Here is a 16345-nt window from a genome sequence, read left to right as displayed (position 1 = left end):
GCGCTGACAGACGGGGTGGGATGGGCACCTGAGTCTGGGCAGGGGAAGATGCTGGTTATAGCCTCCTCCTTTGGGCGCTTGGCATGACATCACCTGGTGAAGAGGTGCCTGATCCCTACTCCACTGCAGAGTCCTGCCGTGCTGGTGCTCCTGGCCTGGCACAGACCCTGGTGGTTTGCAATTTTGGTGCAACTTTAGCTTCAGAGGTACAAAGATGCTTTGGAGTCAAGTGTGTAAATTTTAGAGGACAGGGCTTATAAAACTTAACTCTTTGCTGCAACCTGAGCAACCAGACTCAGAAAGAGTATGCGTAGTAAAAAACCCACCAGTTTGGGGGAAATTGTGGCTTCAGTACCTTCCACTTTTGCCTCAGCTAAAGGTCAGGCAGAAGAGCTGCACACTGGTAGGTAGCTGTGTCACCACTGCCACCTCCTCCAGGGATGTGGCAGCCCTGGCCAAGCCAGCGGTCTCCCTCCCACCCTCTTGGCAGGACAGGCTTTATTTCCCATGCCCATTTTATTTGTTGTACAGGTTAAGGCCAGAATTTCTCTTCTTCCTTTGCAACCATCTGTAGATCTTTCTCTTCGTCGGCTTTTCTAGCAGACATTTAGCCAAACTTCTCATGCCCCTGTTACATTACCGCAGGAAAACAAGGACAGAAAGGAGCAAGCTGCCAAGGCAGAGAAGAGGAAGAAACAGCTGGAAGAGGAAGAGGCCAAGAGACAGAAGGGAGAAAATGGAAAAGTCAGTGAGTACCTGAAAAGGCTTCAAAAAAAGAGAGATGAGGCCAGTAGGAGCTCTTTGCTGGTCCTGCTTTAATGGACCAGTAGTGGTAATTTATTTTGTGGATTTCCAGGTGCCAGCTGACTAAAGGCTTTTTTAGGTGTCTTACAGCCGTAACTAAGGATTGACTTTTCGCAGCTGCAGCTGGGGAGAGAAGTTAATTTTAGGTTTGCTGACTGAACAGCAAAGAAAAAAAAAAAAACAAATCGAAACATTTCAGTTAACTTTTCCAGTTTCTAAACATATCTTTTGAATCCCAAATCTAACAAAAAACATTTGACTTCTCCCCTCTCCAAAATCCCCATATACACTTGAATGGTCTCTCTTTACCAACTATTGACATCCCCAAAACCTTGCAGATTTTAACTTAAATCTGCATTTCTCCGGATGGAAATGAAAGGCACAACTGGAAAGTACAATTGGAAGTAGCTGAGAGGAAAGAAAAATCAAGATGCTTTTCCCTCCAAACCAAAAGGCCCCCACCGACACGGGGAGAAAACAGGACGTGTTTCAAGGTCATGGTACAACCAGGCACAGGTCCGGGCAGAGCAGGTGCCACCGGTGCCAGCCTGTAGCACCCAGACTTTGGGGGAAACCCTTTGATTTCAGCCAGGACACGCTGCTGTGGGGGCATGGAGCATGGGTTTCTCCCAGGCCTGGGGCATCAGTGCCTTGCTTCTACCCAGTGGTTGCTCGTACCGGAACAGCGGTACCCACCCCAAGCAAGAGCATCGCTGCGAAGTCTCCTTCTGCCCCATCTGACAGATGCAGTTTTAACACCTCTCTCTCTCTCTCTTTATCCCAGTTAAGAAGGGGCTGGTGAAGCAGGAGGAGGTGTGCGTCATCGACGCGCTGCTAGCCGACATAAGGAAAGGTTTCACGCTGAGAAAGACAAAGAACAGACAGGAGTCGGATGCAATTCCTAAAACCTTGCCTGCAGAGAGCTCAGAGGAGACCCAGCCTGGTAAGGACACAGACCCAACTGTACCTGCAGCTATTCATTCCCATCTGCCTCTGAGCCTGAGCCAAAGACACAAGCAAGAAACCTTCACATTTGCATTTGGGGCATTTTACTTAAGGAGGCTTTGCAGCCATTGCTGCAGAGAAGAGGAGCAGAGAGCCCTGAGCTGTTGCCAGCCGGGTCTGTCCCAGAATTGGCAGCAATTTGGAGCAGCGTGGCCTTGTACCTGTGCTGATAAACCCTCCGAGAGGCACAGCCCATGGGTCAGCCACAGAGCCATGCTGGTGGGGCACACGAGTGCCTTCCATGCTATCAAGTCTCCGTAGCACAGCTTGTCACTGCCTTGGGGACTGCTGCACCCTGTCTTAGTCTACATTTGGGAGTCTAAAAAAAGTCCTTAAAAAAGATGAGAAAACTCTATTTGCAGAAGGACCAAAATCCTTTAGATGCTTGTTAGGAGGCAGCCCATGGGTTTAGCTTTTATTTGATCGCTTGGCTTTGGTGTCAGTCATGTTACAGAAGTCCAAGGGCATTGGCCTACCACAGAGCCTGACTTGTGCCCTGTGGTTCTCCTTAACCTGCTCTGCAAGGGCAGGATTAGGCTGGATGATGGGCAGTTTTGAAGTCCTCATGAATCCAAGCCAGCAGTCCCACCTAGTTTAGAACCTCACAGGTGGGTTCCCTCTTCCTGCTGTAGGCTTTCAGGTGCCCTTGCAAGTCTGGGGGCTTCCATGGAAATCAGCTGGTTGGCAGCAAAGACACAAAAACACCTGCTAAAAACAGAGGAGGGGCTTTGCTGAGCTGGAACCTTGGAGTCCAACATGGGGTATAAGGAGGGGAGGTGGAGGGAAGATAAAATATTGCTGCTTCTGCGTAGCTGCTTTAGGGTCAGCGCACCCTCCATAGGCAGCTGGCTAGCTTCTAACATCTCCCAGTGGCAGAAACACCTTGGTTGATCCTAGATACAACTCTGCAGCTGTGGCTGATGGCATGTTTTTGTTTAAAGGAAAGAGCATTAAGGATCCGCAAGCAGCAGGAAAGCAGATCAATGATAAGACCAAGCAAAACAATGATGATGATCTTCCCTCAGAAAGCACTCGGCCCTCAACCACTGCCCTGATGGAGATGAGTGGTGATGTTACAAATGCCTCAGCTTCAAACCAGGCATCATCTAAAAACAATGCTGGAGGAGGTTTGCCACCAGAGTCCCGGATGCAAAGGCCCTCAGTAAGCTTGGTGGAAGTTGATGGGACCGGTCAGCCCATGCCAGACACCATGATGGAGCAGGCAGGCAGCTGGGCAAGCCTCCAGCAGAGCACAAAGAGCGGCTCCATTGCCTTCTCTGCTGCTAACATGGGCACGGGGATAAGGTTTGCAAGCAGCAGTTCGGGCACTGCTCTGAGAGACCAACTCAGATGGACCAACGGGTCCATCTCAGAAAGCCAGGACAAGGAACACCCAGCTGATGGCTCCGAGAGCTACAGTCTGGTGCAGGAACCAGAAACTCAGTTGGGCAAGACCGGGGTCGACCCTGGCAGCACTCAGCCTGCTCCCTGTGATGAGGCTGAGTCAAAAGAGATGGCAAAGGAAAATGAAGACCCTGGTACAGACTCACTGTTGGATACCTCTCAAGAGAAGTCCTTCTCGGAGGAGCCAGCCACCGACTCCTCCTGTTCAGCAACACTCCCCCCAGGGCAAACTCACACCGACAGGGAAAAGCAGAGGCCATCTGGGAAACGAAGGAAGAAGAAGAGGCACAGCAAAAGCTACTCAGGTAGTGTATTTCATGTGTAGCCCTCGGGGATTGAGTTTTAACTGGGGAGGCTTCCTGATGTGTTTATTTATAGATATGTTCTTCCCCACTTTGAGGTCCAGTGCCCCCTGCCCCTAGAGCTACACTGTTTCATGGAGCTGTTATGGGTTTTTAAATCTGAATGAGATTTAAAAAGAAAAACATAAACACAGTTCATTCTTTTGACATTTCTAAGTAGTTTATAAAGAGGTGATGATGAATCAATAATTAAAAAGCCCATTAGACATACACAGTAAAGATGGCAGTAAGCACATCTGTCAAGTGTGCTGAAGACAGCTACAAGGCACAGTTATGTGCAAAGAAAAGCCCCATTAGACTCCAGAGCAGTGATTCAGAGCAGTTAATACTGGGTACTTAATCAGTGATCACCCCCTCTCATCTATTTATAAACACAAAGGCAGCAACATCAGTGCTGCTGTGAGGTTGCAAAAGTAGTTTGTTAGCAGTGACCTGACAACCTGCCCCAGGGGAACTTTAGGTGGCTCCTGAACATCAGGCCCTCAAGCCATCACTGCAGGGTGAGGGAGAAAAAGTCAACAACTCAAACCCAGCATCTTGCTGATGCTTCTGTGAAGGACAGTGTTTGGCCAGCTGAGTCCATCCCTGGTGCTGGGCTGCCCTGCCACTGCTGGGAGAGAGCTCAGCGCAGGAGGCATGGAGCCACCCAGGCCTCCGCCTCACAGCAAATACCCACAGCTGGTCCCAAACCTGGGAAGTTCGTCCAAGTCCCTCAGACTCTACCGAGCTGAAGCTGCCCTTGGGTGGGTACTTTAATCCCACATTAGAAGTGCTTTATAGGGAAGACACATGGGTCTGTCAGCCTTTAGAAAGGTACAGTATACTGTCCGAAGCCTGTTTTCTGCAAGATCCTGGGGTCAAACAAATAGGCAGAAAAGTGGTGGAAATATCTATTTATTAATGTTTAATGTTTTCCCTTCCAAGGAAAGGAAAGGAGGGTTTGAATACCTGCTGCTGAGAAACACATCATGGAATGAGCATCTAGCACAGAGGGACTCACCCTTATAATGCCAGCTCGCCCCGGGGCTGCAGTTATTTATGTTTCTAAACACGCCACTTTTCCCTAGTGAAAAACAAGCCACAAACCAGAAGTGGTTTCCCAGAGCAGTGGTTCCTAAACTTGCTTCCCAGAAGGCAGCAGGAGGAGCTGCAGCAATGGGAGCACGCCAGGCTCCCAGCCCTGGTGATGTTTCCCCAACATCTGAAATCAGTATTTCTGGCTTAAGGAACTGAGCTTTGCAAAAGCCGTGGGGCTCCCTGGGCATCCAGGGATAGCGTGTTAGGAACCTCTCTGCTACTAGACAATATTTTCATCATAGAAAATCTCCTGTTGTTACATTTGCCTTGCCATGATCAGATATATTTAGTGTCTCTCTTTTGTTTAAAAGCAGAGATTGAGACTGATACTGGAGATAATAAAACAAAAAAAGGTTGTGTGGTACAATGAGGTATGTAAACTTGCAAAGGTGTTTTTGTGTGAACTAACTACAGCATTGGGACTTTACAGACCTAATCAGTATTCAGTGTATTAGCTAAGCTTTTTGTCTTTGTGTCTAATCACAAATACATGTAAAATAAATTTGTTACTCTGATTTTTACCCTCCAGTGTGTTGATCTTGCGTTGAGTGGAGTCAGTGCTGATATCCCCTCAACACAGGGTCACACCCCACGTCTGTCCTCTTTGTCAGCTGCAGCCAAACTGCCTTTCCCTGCAGATAATTAAAAATCATTACTCTAACCAAGTGAATCCAGCTTCCCATGATAAACAAAGTCCTTGCTTTGATCCCATTATTTTATCAAGAAAATGCAAAAATGCAATTTCAGTACCTACCTCCTGCAAAGAACAATGTTTGGTTTGCTTGTGGGTAGCCACTTCCTATACCACTGTTTAAATGCAGGTATCTAGAAAAGGGAATAATAAACAGGACCCAGGGAGAAGTATTAGTTGGGGCAAAATACCAGCTCCATCTCAAAGCCAAATTCAATTCCAGGGTGCACACAGACTAGTCCATTGGAGCAAACAGACCATGCATACTTCTTCTGTGCACTCATGCAGCTTTATGGGGTGGTGGGGGTATGTCATTTGACTTCTGTCACCAAAAAAAGTAATATCGGTAAACCAAATTTCTAGTCAAAGTGTGTACCAATTTTCCTGCATCCTTCACTGATGCTGACAACATACCCCTCAAAATGATGCCCCTCAAAAGAAAACTCCAGACAAGGAGTTTCAGGATAAGACCTTCCTTGGCGAAACTTTGCCTGTTTTTACAGCAAGTGGAAAGAAAAGCAAGAAAAACAATTGAAACATCCACTGTACTGAAATTGCATAGTTACGCCTTCTCCTTTCCATGCTGATGAGCATCTCTTATGAACCAAATCAATAACGTCAAATCTCTGTCTCGTTTTCTGAAAGGAATGTAGTTACTCTCCAGCATCCCCAGTGCCTGGGGCTGGGACCCCAGCCGGGACCCCTGCTCCTGCACCGCCTGGCAGCCCCAGCCCCTGGCGTGGTAAAACAGAGGAATCTCTGTAGGATTTCCACACAGGATTGGTTTTGCTCCTGTACCTGGAGCATCATTGCTAGCAAGAGAAAATGAGGTATTGAGTAGTTACAGTCCTGACTACTCCCACCTTCCTCTTGGCCCTTTCCATGTTGTGTCACAGGATTACATCAAGTCGAAAAGGGAAGTAATTCTGTTTGTTTAAAAATCCTGAGGAAGATTTACTGCAAGAGCAGAAACTAGTAGCAGTGAAGCATAGGTAAGAAGTATGTCAGGATCAGGGGTCATGCTGCACAGGGAGGGAAGCTGAAACCATGAGTTAAGCATAACTGAGATTATGTATTTTTTAAACACAAGGACTCAGGCCTGCAGACTTAAAAGAAGTCATATTTGAAAAGAAACACAGACAGCTTTGCATTCTCCTTAGAAGACATAGGAATGCATGGACAAACAGTACCTTTATGAAGTGACAGAGTCAGGCAGGAGTTTCAGCACATCCCTGAAATGCAGTGCCTGGCACAGGTCCATCGCACTGGCAGCTCCCACCTGTGCTTCAGTGGCAGGAAGGCAGAGATGAGTTGCACCTTAAAACCTGAAATTCCCTTTTTCCTCCTCTGCCATCTCTATGTCACTTGGAAAGGTTAGCAGAAACAAAACCCATTTGCTTCTTTTAGTCTCCAGCCACAGTGCTTCCTCACCCAAACGCAGCTCAGGTCCATCCCTCTTGATGTGACAGACTCAGCCAGCCTAGAGTGCTCCCCATCAATATTTCTTTCTAGGATATTCCACCTGATCTTTTTTTATTTTATTTTTTGTCCCAAGCACACATGGTCTGTTCAGGTCAAAGCACCAGTTCTCTTTTGGTACAGGATATTTCTCTCTCTGGTGGATTTGCTGGATGTGAAAGTTGCGGGTTCTCAATGAAGCTGCAGTGACCTTCTTGTGCAGCTCCAGCTGCACAGCTCAAGACTTGATCCCCTTATCAGTTTTTAGAGCTTCTATAACAGCAGAAGAGTAAGGGTAGGAACAGCCTGTGACTCTATGAAATAGTATTTCAGAACAATAACAGACAAGATCAGTTGTAAACAGCAACTGACCTCTTGCTTCACCTTGACTATTTCTTGTTACGCCGCAATTTCTGTATTAATGTTAATGTGTTAATGTTCTCTGGATGTCAGCTTCCACACCCAAAGAGTGGTATTCCACATTACCTCCATATTCTCAAAAGAAATGGTTTAGCTGGTTTTCCTGTGGAATCAAGGCACTGGTGGCCACACTGTGTTTGTGTGCACCCTGGTAACATCTGAACTCATTTCCAACCAAATCTCAAAAGAGCTTGAAGAAGGCCCATTTAACAAAAGCTGACAGTCAAACAGAGGAGGGACTGTACAAATGCCTGAACTCGGGGGTGCTCTGAGTTCCCTTGCCTTAGACACTAGAGAATTTCTACAGAGAAATGTTCCTATCTGTGCAGCTCCCTTTTTCCTCTCCTCCCATCTTTATGTCACTTGGAAAGGTTAGGGGAAACAAAAGTCTTGAAAGCACAAATCCATAAGCAACCAAGCTTTGGCAATTTCCTTGCTCACAAATCTGCTTGATTTATTACCTAGAAAATAAAAGAACAAACCAAACCAGGAGCATAGGCCAGTGTCAAAGACTGCAGCCTGGTGAGGAGGAAGGGAAGGGGCAGGAGGGGGGACACAGTGCTGGCTGCCAGCAGATGTGACCTCAGTGTCCCCCTGCAAAGACAGCAGCATTTAAGAGTCAAGGTTTTCCTTTTTTTTTTTTTTTTTTTTGTAATTGTTTTCCTTTAATTCTAGAGGAACAGATGCTTCACCTCCCCTTCTGCAGCCTCAGTCTGTTTTCTAACAGACCCCAGGAATGCGATCAGGCTAATGCTCATCTTCCTCTCAGGCCTTTTCCTTCATGTTTGTCATTAGAAAAGGTATTAGCTTTGGTTATGGTGTGAGATAGGCTCTTAAAAACAACAGTGTGCAGGCCCATCCTTCGGACAGTCCTGCTAAATTCGCTAGATCTAGTAAGTTCAGCAACTTATCATCTAGAAGCATATTCCAATATTCTGCTTGGAAAATATCAGACTAATGTTGGACTGAACTAGCACTCCATTTGAAAGCAAAGTTGCCCAAACTCTTGAACATCAGGAAACATGTCCTGGAAACATGAGGTTTTTATTAAGTACATAAAGATTTAGCTCCACCTGGTTTTAGGTTATCTGAGGAACATGAAACTGGTTTCCCTAGTAGCAACCCAACCATTACATACACACACATGCAAAACCACATCATTTTCACTTTCTAGTTGCAAATAGTTTGTATTTCCTCCTCCTCCTGCAGGTGTCACGGCAAGGCAGAAGAAATAACAGAGGCCCAGTGAACTGCTCATGTCCCCGGAGCACTGCCAGCTTCTCAGAAGCCAGGTTCTGCATCACCAAAACACCACGGTGGTCACCTCTGCCCCACCAGGACACACTGCTTCACCTCGCACAGCCTTTCACTCCTCTCCCCAAGACCCAAAGAGCCTCCGCAGAGACTTCAGATCCCTCAGCCTGTGCCTTACGCTGGGCGCTCGCGGGAACAGGGACCAGTTCTGTGCATGGCCAGTGTGAAAGAGTCAGACCTCTCATCTGCTGGCCTGGAAGCCAAGTCTTTCAATTTGCTCTTAGGCCAAACTCCTCTTGAAATGACAGCTGAGTGTGGCCCAAGAAAGGACGGCAGTGTTTAGCCCTCAGAGAAATTTTAAAAATAGCAGTGCATCAAGTAAATTAAAGGTATAGATTAAGCAGTCTGTACCATCACAGGTGGAAGCACACTAACTCCCTCTTCTCACTGCCCACTCACGATTAATATTGGACCAGGTCCAAGGCCCAGATCAGACAAATGTATTTTTACTCTCAACCATTCAAAGCAAGGGAGATCAGTTACATGGGAAAAAAAGGTTAAAAAAAAAAAAAAGGTATATATTTTAGTAAGCATATGGCCATATAAACAGTGTCTGGTTCCTGTATGATGCTTATGTGCAATTAAGTTGAAGCACGCCAGTAGTCTTGCAGTAGTCTTCTCACATGCACAGATGCGTCCATCAGCTTTTGGAGAACTGGGAACCCAGTTCCTCTTATTAGAGCAACAGAAACAGGTTTTCCAGAGTACTCTATCAGATACATTTTCAGCTCATCCTTTAGTAAATCTCTGGGTTTGAATTCCATTGTCAGCTGCTTGCACTCAAAAGTCTTTGTGTTCAAGCTGCAGAACGCATGGGTTCATGTTAGTTTTGCTTTAGAACTGAGAATGTGCAGTATTGTGTTTTCAAAATTCAGAACTTTATTTCTCAAGTTTTATAATACTATTGTATCATAGTTTTGTACATAGCTGTCCATTTAAAATGATCTATATTTGTTGAATCTTTGGTGTGATACTGTGCTGAAACATGAATCAGGTGGAAGAGCTGGGTGCATTTAAGAACTATGCCTTCATATGGTAACTCACTGTGGCTAGACTAATGTTCAGGCTAAAGCTTATTTTGCTTTGCTTAATAGGACTTGTCAATGTCCTTGTAATACTGAAAACTTTGCTGGATTTAGAAGTTAAACCAAGAATTAAATCACTGGTTTATTTTGACCAAAGCATTGCTATGAGCATATTGAAAATTGATTAACAAAAGGAAAGATAAGTTGAGAGCAGAAGCATGGGCAGCTTCAGTTCAGGAGACCCCACAGGGCGGCACAGACCTGTTGCAGCTGCAAACCCATTCCCGGCTGGCAGGAGCAGGCAGAGCCCCCCTGTTTCCTGCAGAACCACATAACCCACCCCAGGTTTGACTTGCAGAACTGTATCACATTCACAGGTTTCCCCTCTTTTCCCCCTCTTTTCCAGTCTCAGAGCACGTTGCCCAAGCATCCTCCTTTTGCTCTTTAATCTAGCTTCTCTGTTCTCGGGTTAGACCCTAGGCTACAGAAAGCTCAGCATCAAACACATTTTCCAAGCAGCTTTGCAACCTCCGTATTTCCAGCAAGAGCCTGCAGCTCAGGCTCACAGCGAGCAGCCAGCCTCCTCCTCCCCACCCCGCTGTTTCATCAATAGGAACAACATCATTTGGAGATTCAGGAGTCAGGAACAAACAGGCTCTCCAAGTGTTACCTGGGGAACCTTACCTGCTGATGCCCAGCAGGTTGCTGTTTTCAGATGCTGCAGCAGGTGTCCACTTCTCTCCACCTGGGTCTTTCAGCTACCCTCATTTCCACCTAAAGAGCAGCTCTTTCCACACAGCCAGAACTTCTATTGCTCTGTGTTCTTACCTTGGCCTTCTAAAAGAGGGTGTTTGGCATTATCTTGCCACTGCCCTGAAGAGTTATGGAGAAACGGGTGATTTTGAGCCACTGCTGGTTCTTTGTTCCATATTCATCTGTGAAAACTATATTAAATAATCTATTCAATCACATCTCAATAAGCAGGCTGAAATAAGCTGCTCAATAAGTAGCTCTGCTTCCATTAAAGTGATTACTTAAGTACAGGGGAACAAAATCAGAGTGGGTCAAAGAAAGATGTTCAACTGGGATGTGCAGATTTGCTCCATTTGTGACCTTGAAATAAAGTTCATGATCCTGAAGATTTTTCAGTGGTTGCAAGACCAAATTAATTGCTGGTAAAAACAATGTAACTTGCAGCTATTTCAACAGGTCTGTGGTCATTTGAGCCGACAATGAGTTTGGATCTCAGAAAAAAATTCTTGTGGGGTATTGCAGCAGCTGCACATGGAGTCCAGTATATTCAACCAGGCTGTGAATGCCACAAGTTTCTAGCTGCAAAATAACTGCATATTCCTTAATTAAGCATTAGCTACATGATAAAATGATATGGAAGAAATTGGCAGAAGTCTTTTCCAAGTATTTCGCATCAGAACTCAGATACGTTTAATAGTATAGGGTTTCAGGGTTAGGTTTTTGGGCTTTGTGGTTCTTTTTTAAATTCCAATACTGAAAATATTTCAAAGTTTAGAATAAAATAAGTACTTGGAAAGTTTTCTTCCTCTTGTGGGGATGGGGAAGACCTACGATTCACCAGGATTTGTCCATCAAAGTCCTATATTTTCTGCATAGTTTATAAAGCATTTAAGCATACGATTGTTGTATATGCTTAGTAATAATTACCCATTCTCTTCTCTCAAAGAAACAGAGATGTATAAATGGAGCTGCATCTAGTACATGAGTACCACCAGAGTGTTGCACTGTACTTAGAGTATGACTGAAATCTGTGTCCAAAGTTATGCCGGTATCTTTTGGTTTGAGTGTACCATTTGGTCATCTTCTACATTCAGTAGAGCAGAGGGGGCTGAGAAATACCTTCTGTTCTGGTTAGAAAGAGAGAGGATAATGGAAATAAAAGAAAAATTCATGAGTCTATTTCAGCAAAATTATCCAGTTTTCATTCTATCTAAACATAAAGCCTGGATCTACAGCTTTGTATTTCTGGTTTTCTCCACACCATGGTCAATTGAGTACAACATACAAACACCAATACTAAAAGTCAGCACTACCAATCTTAGCTTGCTCCTTCTATGTGATAGAAGTCACAGCCATGAAGTATGGGCAAACATGTTAGTCATGGGGTTATGTTCACCTTTCAACTCAAAGCAAATACAGACATGAACCAATTCCATCCTAACACACATTTTGTTTGGTCACAATCAAGCTGTGGGCAGCATATGAGAAACAGCTTTTCCATGTCTAGAAGCATGACTACAGAGGGTTAAAAATGGGGCAGTGATAGTGACAGACAGCTTGGGGTGTTTGCAATTACTACACAGTGACAATCTTGCAGAATAACCACATTGTTTGCAGGATTTGCAATGGAAATGAGGTCCCTAGTACAGAAAAAGCTTTCCAACTCCTTAGTATAGAGCAGGTACCAGACCTTAAATACCAGTGGAGAATTCGATCACTGCAGGTTAATCAGCATATTCAGCACTGTAAGTATAACTCCTTCATCCATGCTAGTACTGAATTCATTATTACAGATTCTTTAATGCTGTCTTTGCTGCAGCATGAACAACTCTTGCAAGAATGGTGTGTGACAATTCATACAGAGCCAGGTGTCGGCAGGAATTAGCAGGAGCTCTGCCCTCCCCTAATGGAGACTTTAAGCAGACTCAGCTCACATTACTCCAAACCAGAAGAATCACTCTGCGACAGTCAGCTCCTATCAAGTCAGTTTAGATTCCCTCCCAGCCTGCCAAAGTAGGTTTCTTCTATGATCAGCAGTCTTTGCTGATGACACCTACACTATGGTTACAGTCGGTTTGCCCTGCTCTGGGCATACAGAACCTGATGTCTTTGTTTAGTACTTATACAGCTTCATACAACATAATCTGCAACGAGTTTAGTCATTAATGAGTGACAATTAAATACCAAATCCATCAGAATAGTCACAGCTACTACAGAGAGATAGGGTTTGCATACACAAAAAGGGTAACAGATCTAAGATGTCTACTGCTGTGATCCTTTGAATCGGATGAAACAGAAGACTCGATTTTGTAATCTAAACGAAACCCCCAATAACACACAATTTACAGAAGTGATCCTTTGAGGCCAACAGGCCTTTTCTGTACACTGCCATGGCTTGTAACCTCTATTCTTTAAGGTTTTCACAGCTCAACTAGACGAAACCAGCTGATCTGACCTACAGTGATGGTGACAGTCCTCTGAACGGGAGCTTGGACAAGACCGTTTCTAGGGTCTCTCCCAATCAACATTTCTATGCTTCTCTGTTAAGCAAGAACCAGACACAAAAGAAGCGGAGTAGTTCAGAAAAGATAGGAGGAGGAGATCAGAAACTCTTTCAGGTCTGTACATTAGTCCTCTTTGGTGAACTGGTATCATAAACTCAGAATATGCCCCAGGAGTAGTGACTACATTCACCATAGTAGCAGTCTACAAACCCATCCTGAATCACAGGACAAATGATTTGTTTTTCTAAAATATCTCCTGGATATCTCCTGGAGAAACCCCAGGGAGAACCCAAGCGTTTTTCTCTCTACAGGTACTTTCAACTGTTCTGCTTCACTTCTAGAGGTCTAGAGAACTGAGGAGAGACCCTGACCTCCCACAGGGCATGTCTGTGACACACACGGCAGCCTGCAGGGGTCTGGGTGCCGACCACAGCAGAACTGCCTGTAGATCAATGACAGCCAACAAGGTAATCTCTTCAAAAACCATGACCTATTGCAAAACTAGCAAGTGTCCAAGGATTAACGCTATTCTATCCCATCTCTAATCCCTTCAGCTATACAAGCCCCAATTAAAGTAGCTAAAAATCCTTTCCGTTTTGAAGAGTTCATTCCTACTCTCTACAAAGCCTTCTACAAAGTTAATGCTACAATCCACCTTCTCCCAGCCTCCTACTTGTCACAGCCCATCCCTGTACTCTACATACACCTTTGCATGGCTCCTTGACTAAAATGCCTCACTGCTCTGTCCCAGGGCACAAAAATCAGCCAATGGGTCTTAGCAGCAGTCTCCCCCAATGCCTGCCACCCACAGCTGCTACTGCTGATCCAGCCTTCAGCTGCAGCAGATCCCAAGGCTGTAGATCCCACCAGCTGCCAAAAAGTACAGCCAGTTCCCTTAAAGGGCTTTTTCATTAACTATCACTAGGACTGAGCCCATAGACATTGAGCACACAGACTTCACAAACCACCCTCCAGGCAGCAGCAGAGGTAGTTACAAGGTGAAAAGTGAGCACTTTTACTTTGTTTCTGGCTGTAACCAGCATTTTGAAAGGAGAAAATGGAGGCACAGCAGTAGCTGGATCTTAACAAGGGAGAGGCAGGTAACTTGCTAGATTGCAAAGACTAAAAAAGGGGTTTGCATGCCAGAGCACTGAAATGAAATACTGGGAACTTGGGCTATCAGGATCGCTGATTTTCTGTCACTGGCTTCCTGTAGCAAGTCATTTCTCTGTGCCTCATTTTCCACATCTGTAAATTCCTTTTGAAAACTGTTGATGAAAAATACCACAAAGGAAATACTGTTAGTAATAAGAAATAAAAATACCCACACCAAAAACAAACAACAACCAAAACATTCCTCTCTTTTCTGACATCATAACATTTGTGACAATATTAGAGTTAAAAAAAAAAAAAGAAGAGGGTAGCTTTCAAAGAACTACTGTTCCCCTAAGACCTCTCTGAATCCAGATTGCAGAAAACCCTTGGAAGCCACAAGGAATGTTTCTGAAAGGAAGAGGGTGACCCTTACAGCAACAAGATTCCTTGTGCAAGAAAAGATTAAGATCTCTAGTTTCTTCTACCTCTGATTTTTATCCTTGTAAGAATCATAAACTTCAAGAATAAATTATACCTGTTGTAAAGTCAACAGTGAAGACTATCACGATGGGATGCTCTTAATGCAAGCAGGTCCCTGAATCCACACCGTCGCAAGTGTAGCCCTTTGGATGGTAACAAACAATAGCTTTGTACTTGTTAGGGACAATTTATCTCCATAACTGAGTGACTAACCTTCTCCCTGGTTGGGTTATACAGCCTGTATCTTGCTCCCAGCCATTTGGTAGGCAATACATCTTCTTACACTCAAAAATATCTTGCATTGCAGATACTGACTCTTGTACTTACACTTTTGATGGTTACCTTGAAAGTGTATGGGGCACAGTTTTTAAACAATAATCTCCCGCCTCCAAAAAACCCTTTAGGAATAGCACACGAGGGGAAATAGCAAGTTTTTTGAAGCATTCACTGAAATCCCTGTTTCCAGCATGATAATCACCAATAAATCAACTATCAACTACAAGGAAAAGAAAGTTTGACAAACATAGCCCCATATCAGCCCATTGGTATCACTAGAAATTAAAAAATGAGAGTGCTTACACAACCCAAGACACAGAGGTATGATTTTTTTGGATCTAACTTAAAAATTTAAACCCTATACCATCAGAATACAAGTTATTTCTAGGCTAGTGAGAAGTGTGCCTTTTTTGATGTGTCAGTAAGCAGATGGAAATGAAAGCCTGTATTGTGGCAGTCCTCAAACATCAGCAGCTTTCGCAATAAAACAAAAGGTAGAGTAACACAGCACTGAAAACAGCTTCCCAGTTTATCGCAAATTAATTAATTTCAACTGGATCATCAGAACTGGGCTGGGGTATTGAGTCAGTCTCTGCTCCCTGCCCTGCCTAAACGGTGCCAGCCAATTACCAAGCTGTTGGAGCTTTCTGCAGCATGTTACTCCTTGTCTGGTTGCATTGAGATGTGTCTGTATATATGTATATATTTACCAGACGTGGATTTTTGCACTTTCTAACGAGAAACTTCACACTGAAACATTTTATTTTTTTTTTAATATAACCACAAGCTCATTTGAAGTATCAGCAATGTAAGTTACAACTCATTTGAAGTTACACCAAAGCTTTAATCTTCCTAAGAGCATGGATTTCTCTACACAGTCTCAAAAGTGTCGTCTTTGGAGTTACATTATCATAAGGCTATTTACCATTCAAAGTATGTTAGCTGTTTCTTGTGTGATATTACTTATTTATTAGGATTTTTAAAAACAAGACTTTGCTTTACACAAACCCTGTAGCAATTTAGATGAGCACTGATTAAAAAAAAAAGGGCTTTCTAATTAGTAGTCTTTTACTGATACCTCCTATAGCTTAATTAAATAAGCAGCAGAATTTTAACATGATTATTTCTAATAAGATTTTTTTTTTAATCAGCTCATTTTACTCCTAATATTTTTAGTAGAAAATGGCTTATTTTTCATTAGGCTTTTTCATAGTGCTGAATCCCTCAGTTGTCCTGCTAGGGTAATTACAGACGCCTGTACAAGTTTAGCACAAAGATTGTGAAGTCCTAAAGGGATATATTAAGTTGTTTACATAAATTAAATGTAAGCTTGCTTTACCTTTGGGAAAGAGTTAGTGCTTATTTGTGCAAAAAAACATTTATGGAAACCAATAAATTAATTCAAGCAAACAACAAATACAGTTAATACTAATTTTCTATTGTAGGCCTTTGGCTTAGTTATTTTAACTGTTTCCATTTTTAATGTAAATCAAGTGTTATTTTCTGGTTGATTTAACATTTAGTAATTTTAATCTAAGTAATTCTTACAAAACTAAAATTAAAAACACAAATCAAAAGTTTTATTGTTTTCTTTTGCCTTGGATCCACTGGTTCACAATTTTACTGAGGCTGTTGTAAGAGCTGGACACTATTATGAGTAGGAACTGCTAGATTTCA

The 16345-nt window shown here is 43.7% G+C and overlaps 2 protein-coding genes across 8 annotated transcripts in view; both read left to right on the top strand.

The window, feature by feature from the left end:
* The window catches only part of LOC308066683 (inverted formin-2-like), a 45658-nt gene extending 34959 nt beyond the window's left edge, over positions 1 to 10699 (top strand). For 5 of the 7 annotated variants that reach the window (XM_080394260.1, XM_080394263.1, XM_080394264.1 and 2 more), the window contains 5 exons: positions 646 to 748; positions 1589 to 1747; positions 2751 to 3518; positions 4964 to 5023; positions 8431 to 10699. In XM_080394260.1, coding sequence (XP_080250386.1) covers positions 646 to 748; positions 1589 to 1747; positions 2751 to 3518; positions 4964 to 5022 — 1089 coding nt within the window. In that variant the 3' untranslated portion in view covers position 5023; positions 8431 to 10699. The remainder of the gene's footprint in view (positions 1 to 645; positions 749 to 1588; positions 1748 to 2750; positions 3519 to 4963; positions 5024 to 8430) is intronic. The other 2 variants (XM_080394258.1, XM_080394259.1) reach the window with 2 other exon arrangements.
* Positions 10700 to 11652: 953 nt separating this feature from the next.
* LOC308066684 (inverted formin-2-like) overlaps positions 11653 to 16345 on the top strand; it is a 30548-nt gene continuing 25855 nt past the window's right edge. The window contains exon 1 of the mRNA XM_080394265.1: positions 11653 to 13284. Within this exon, the coding sequence (XP_080250391.1) occupies positions 13201 to 13284 (84 nt within the window). The 5' untranslated portion in view covers positions 11653 to 13200. The remainder of the gene's footprint in view (positions 13285 to 16345) is intronic.

The sequence above is a fragment of the Falco punctatus genome (assembly GCF_963210335.1).
Source record: "Falco punctatus genome assembly, chromosome: 7".
In the NCBI taxonomy this organism is placed as follows: domain Eukaryota; kingdom Metazoa; phylum Chordata; class Aves; order Falconiformes; family Falconidae; genus Falco; species Falco punctatus.
Note: the sequence above shows the minus strand (reverse complement) of the source record. Positions and strands in the feature narration are given on the sequence as shown.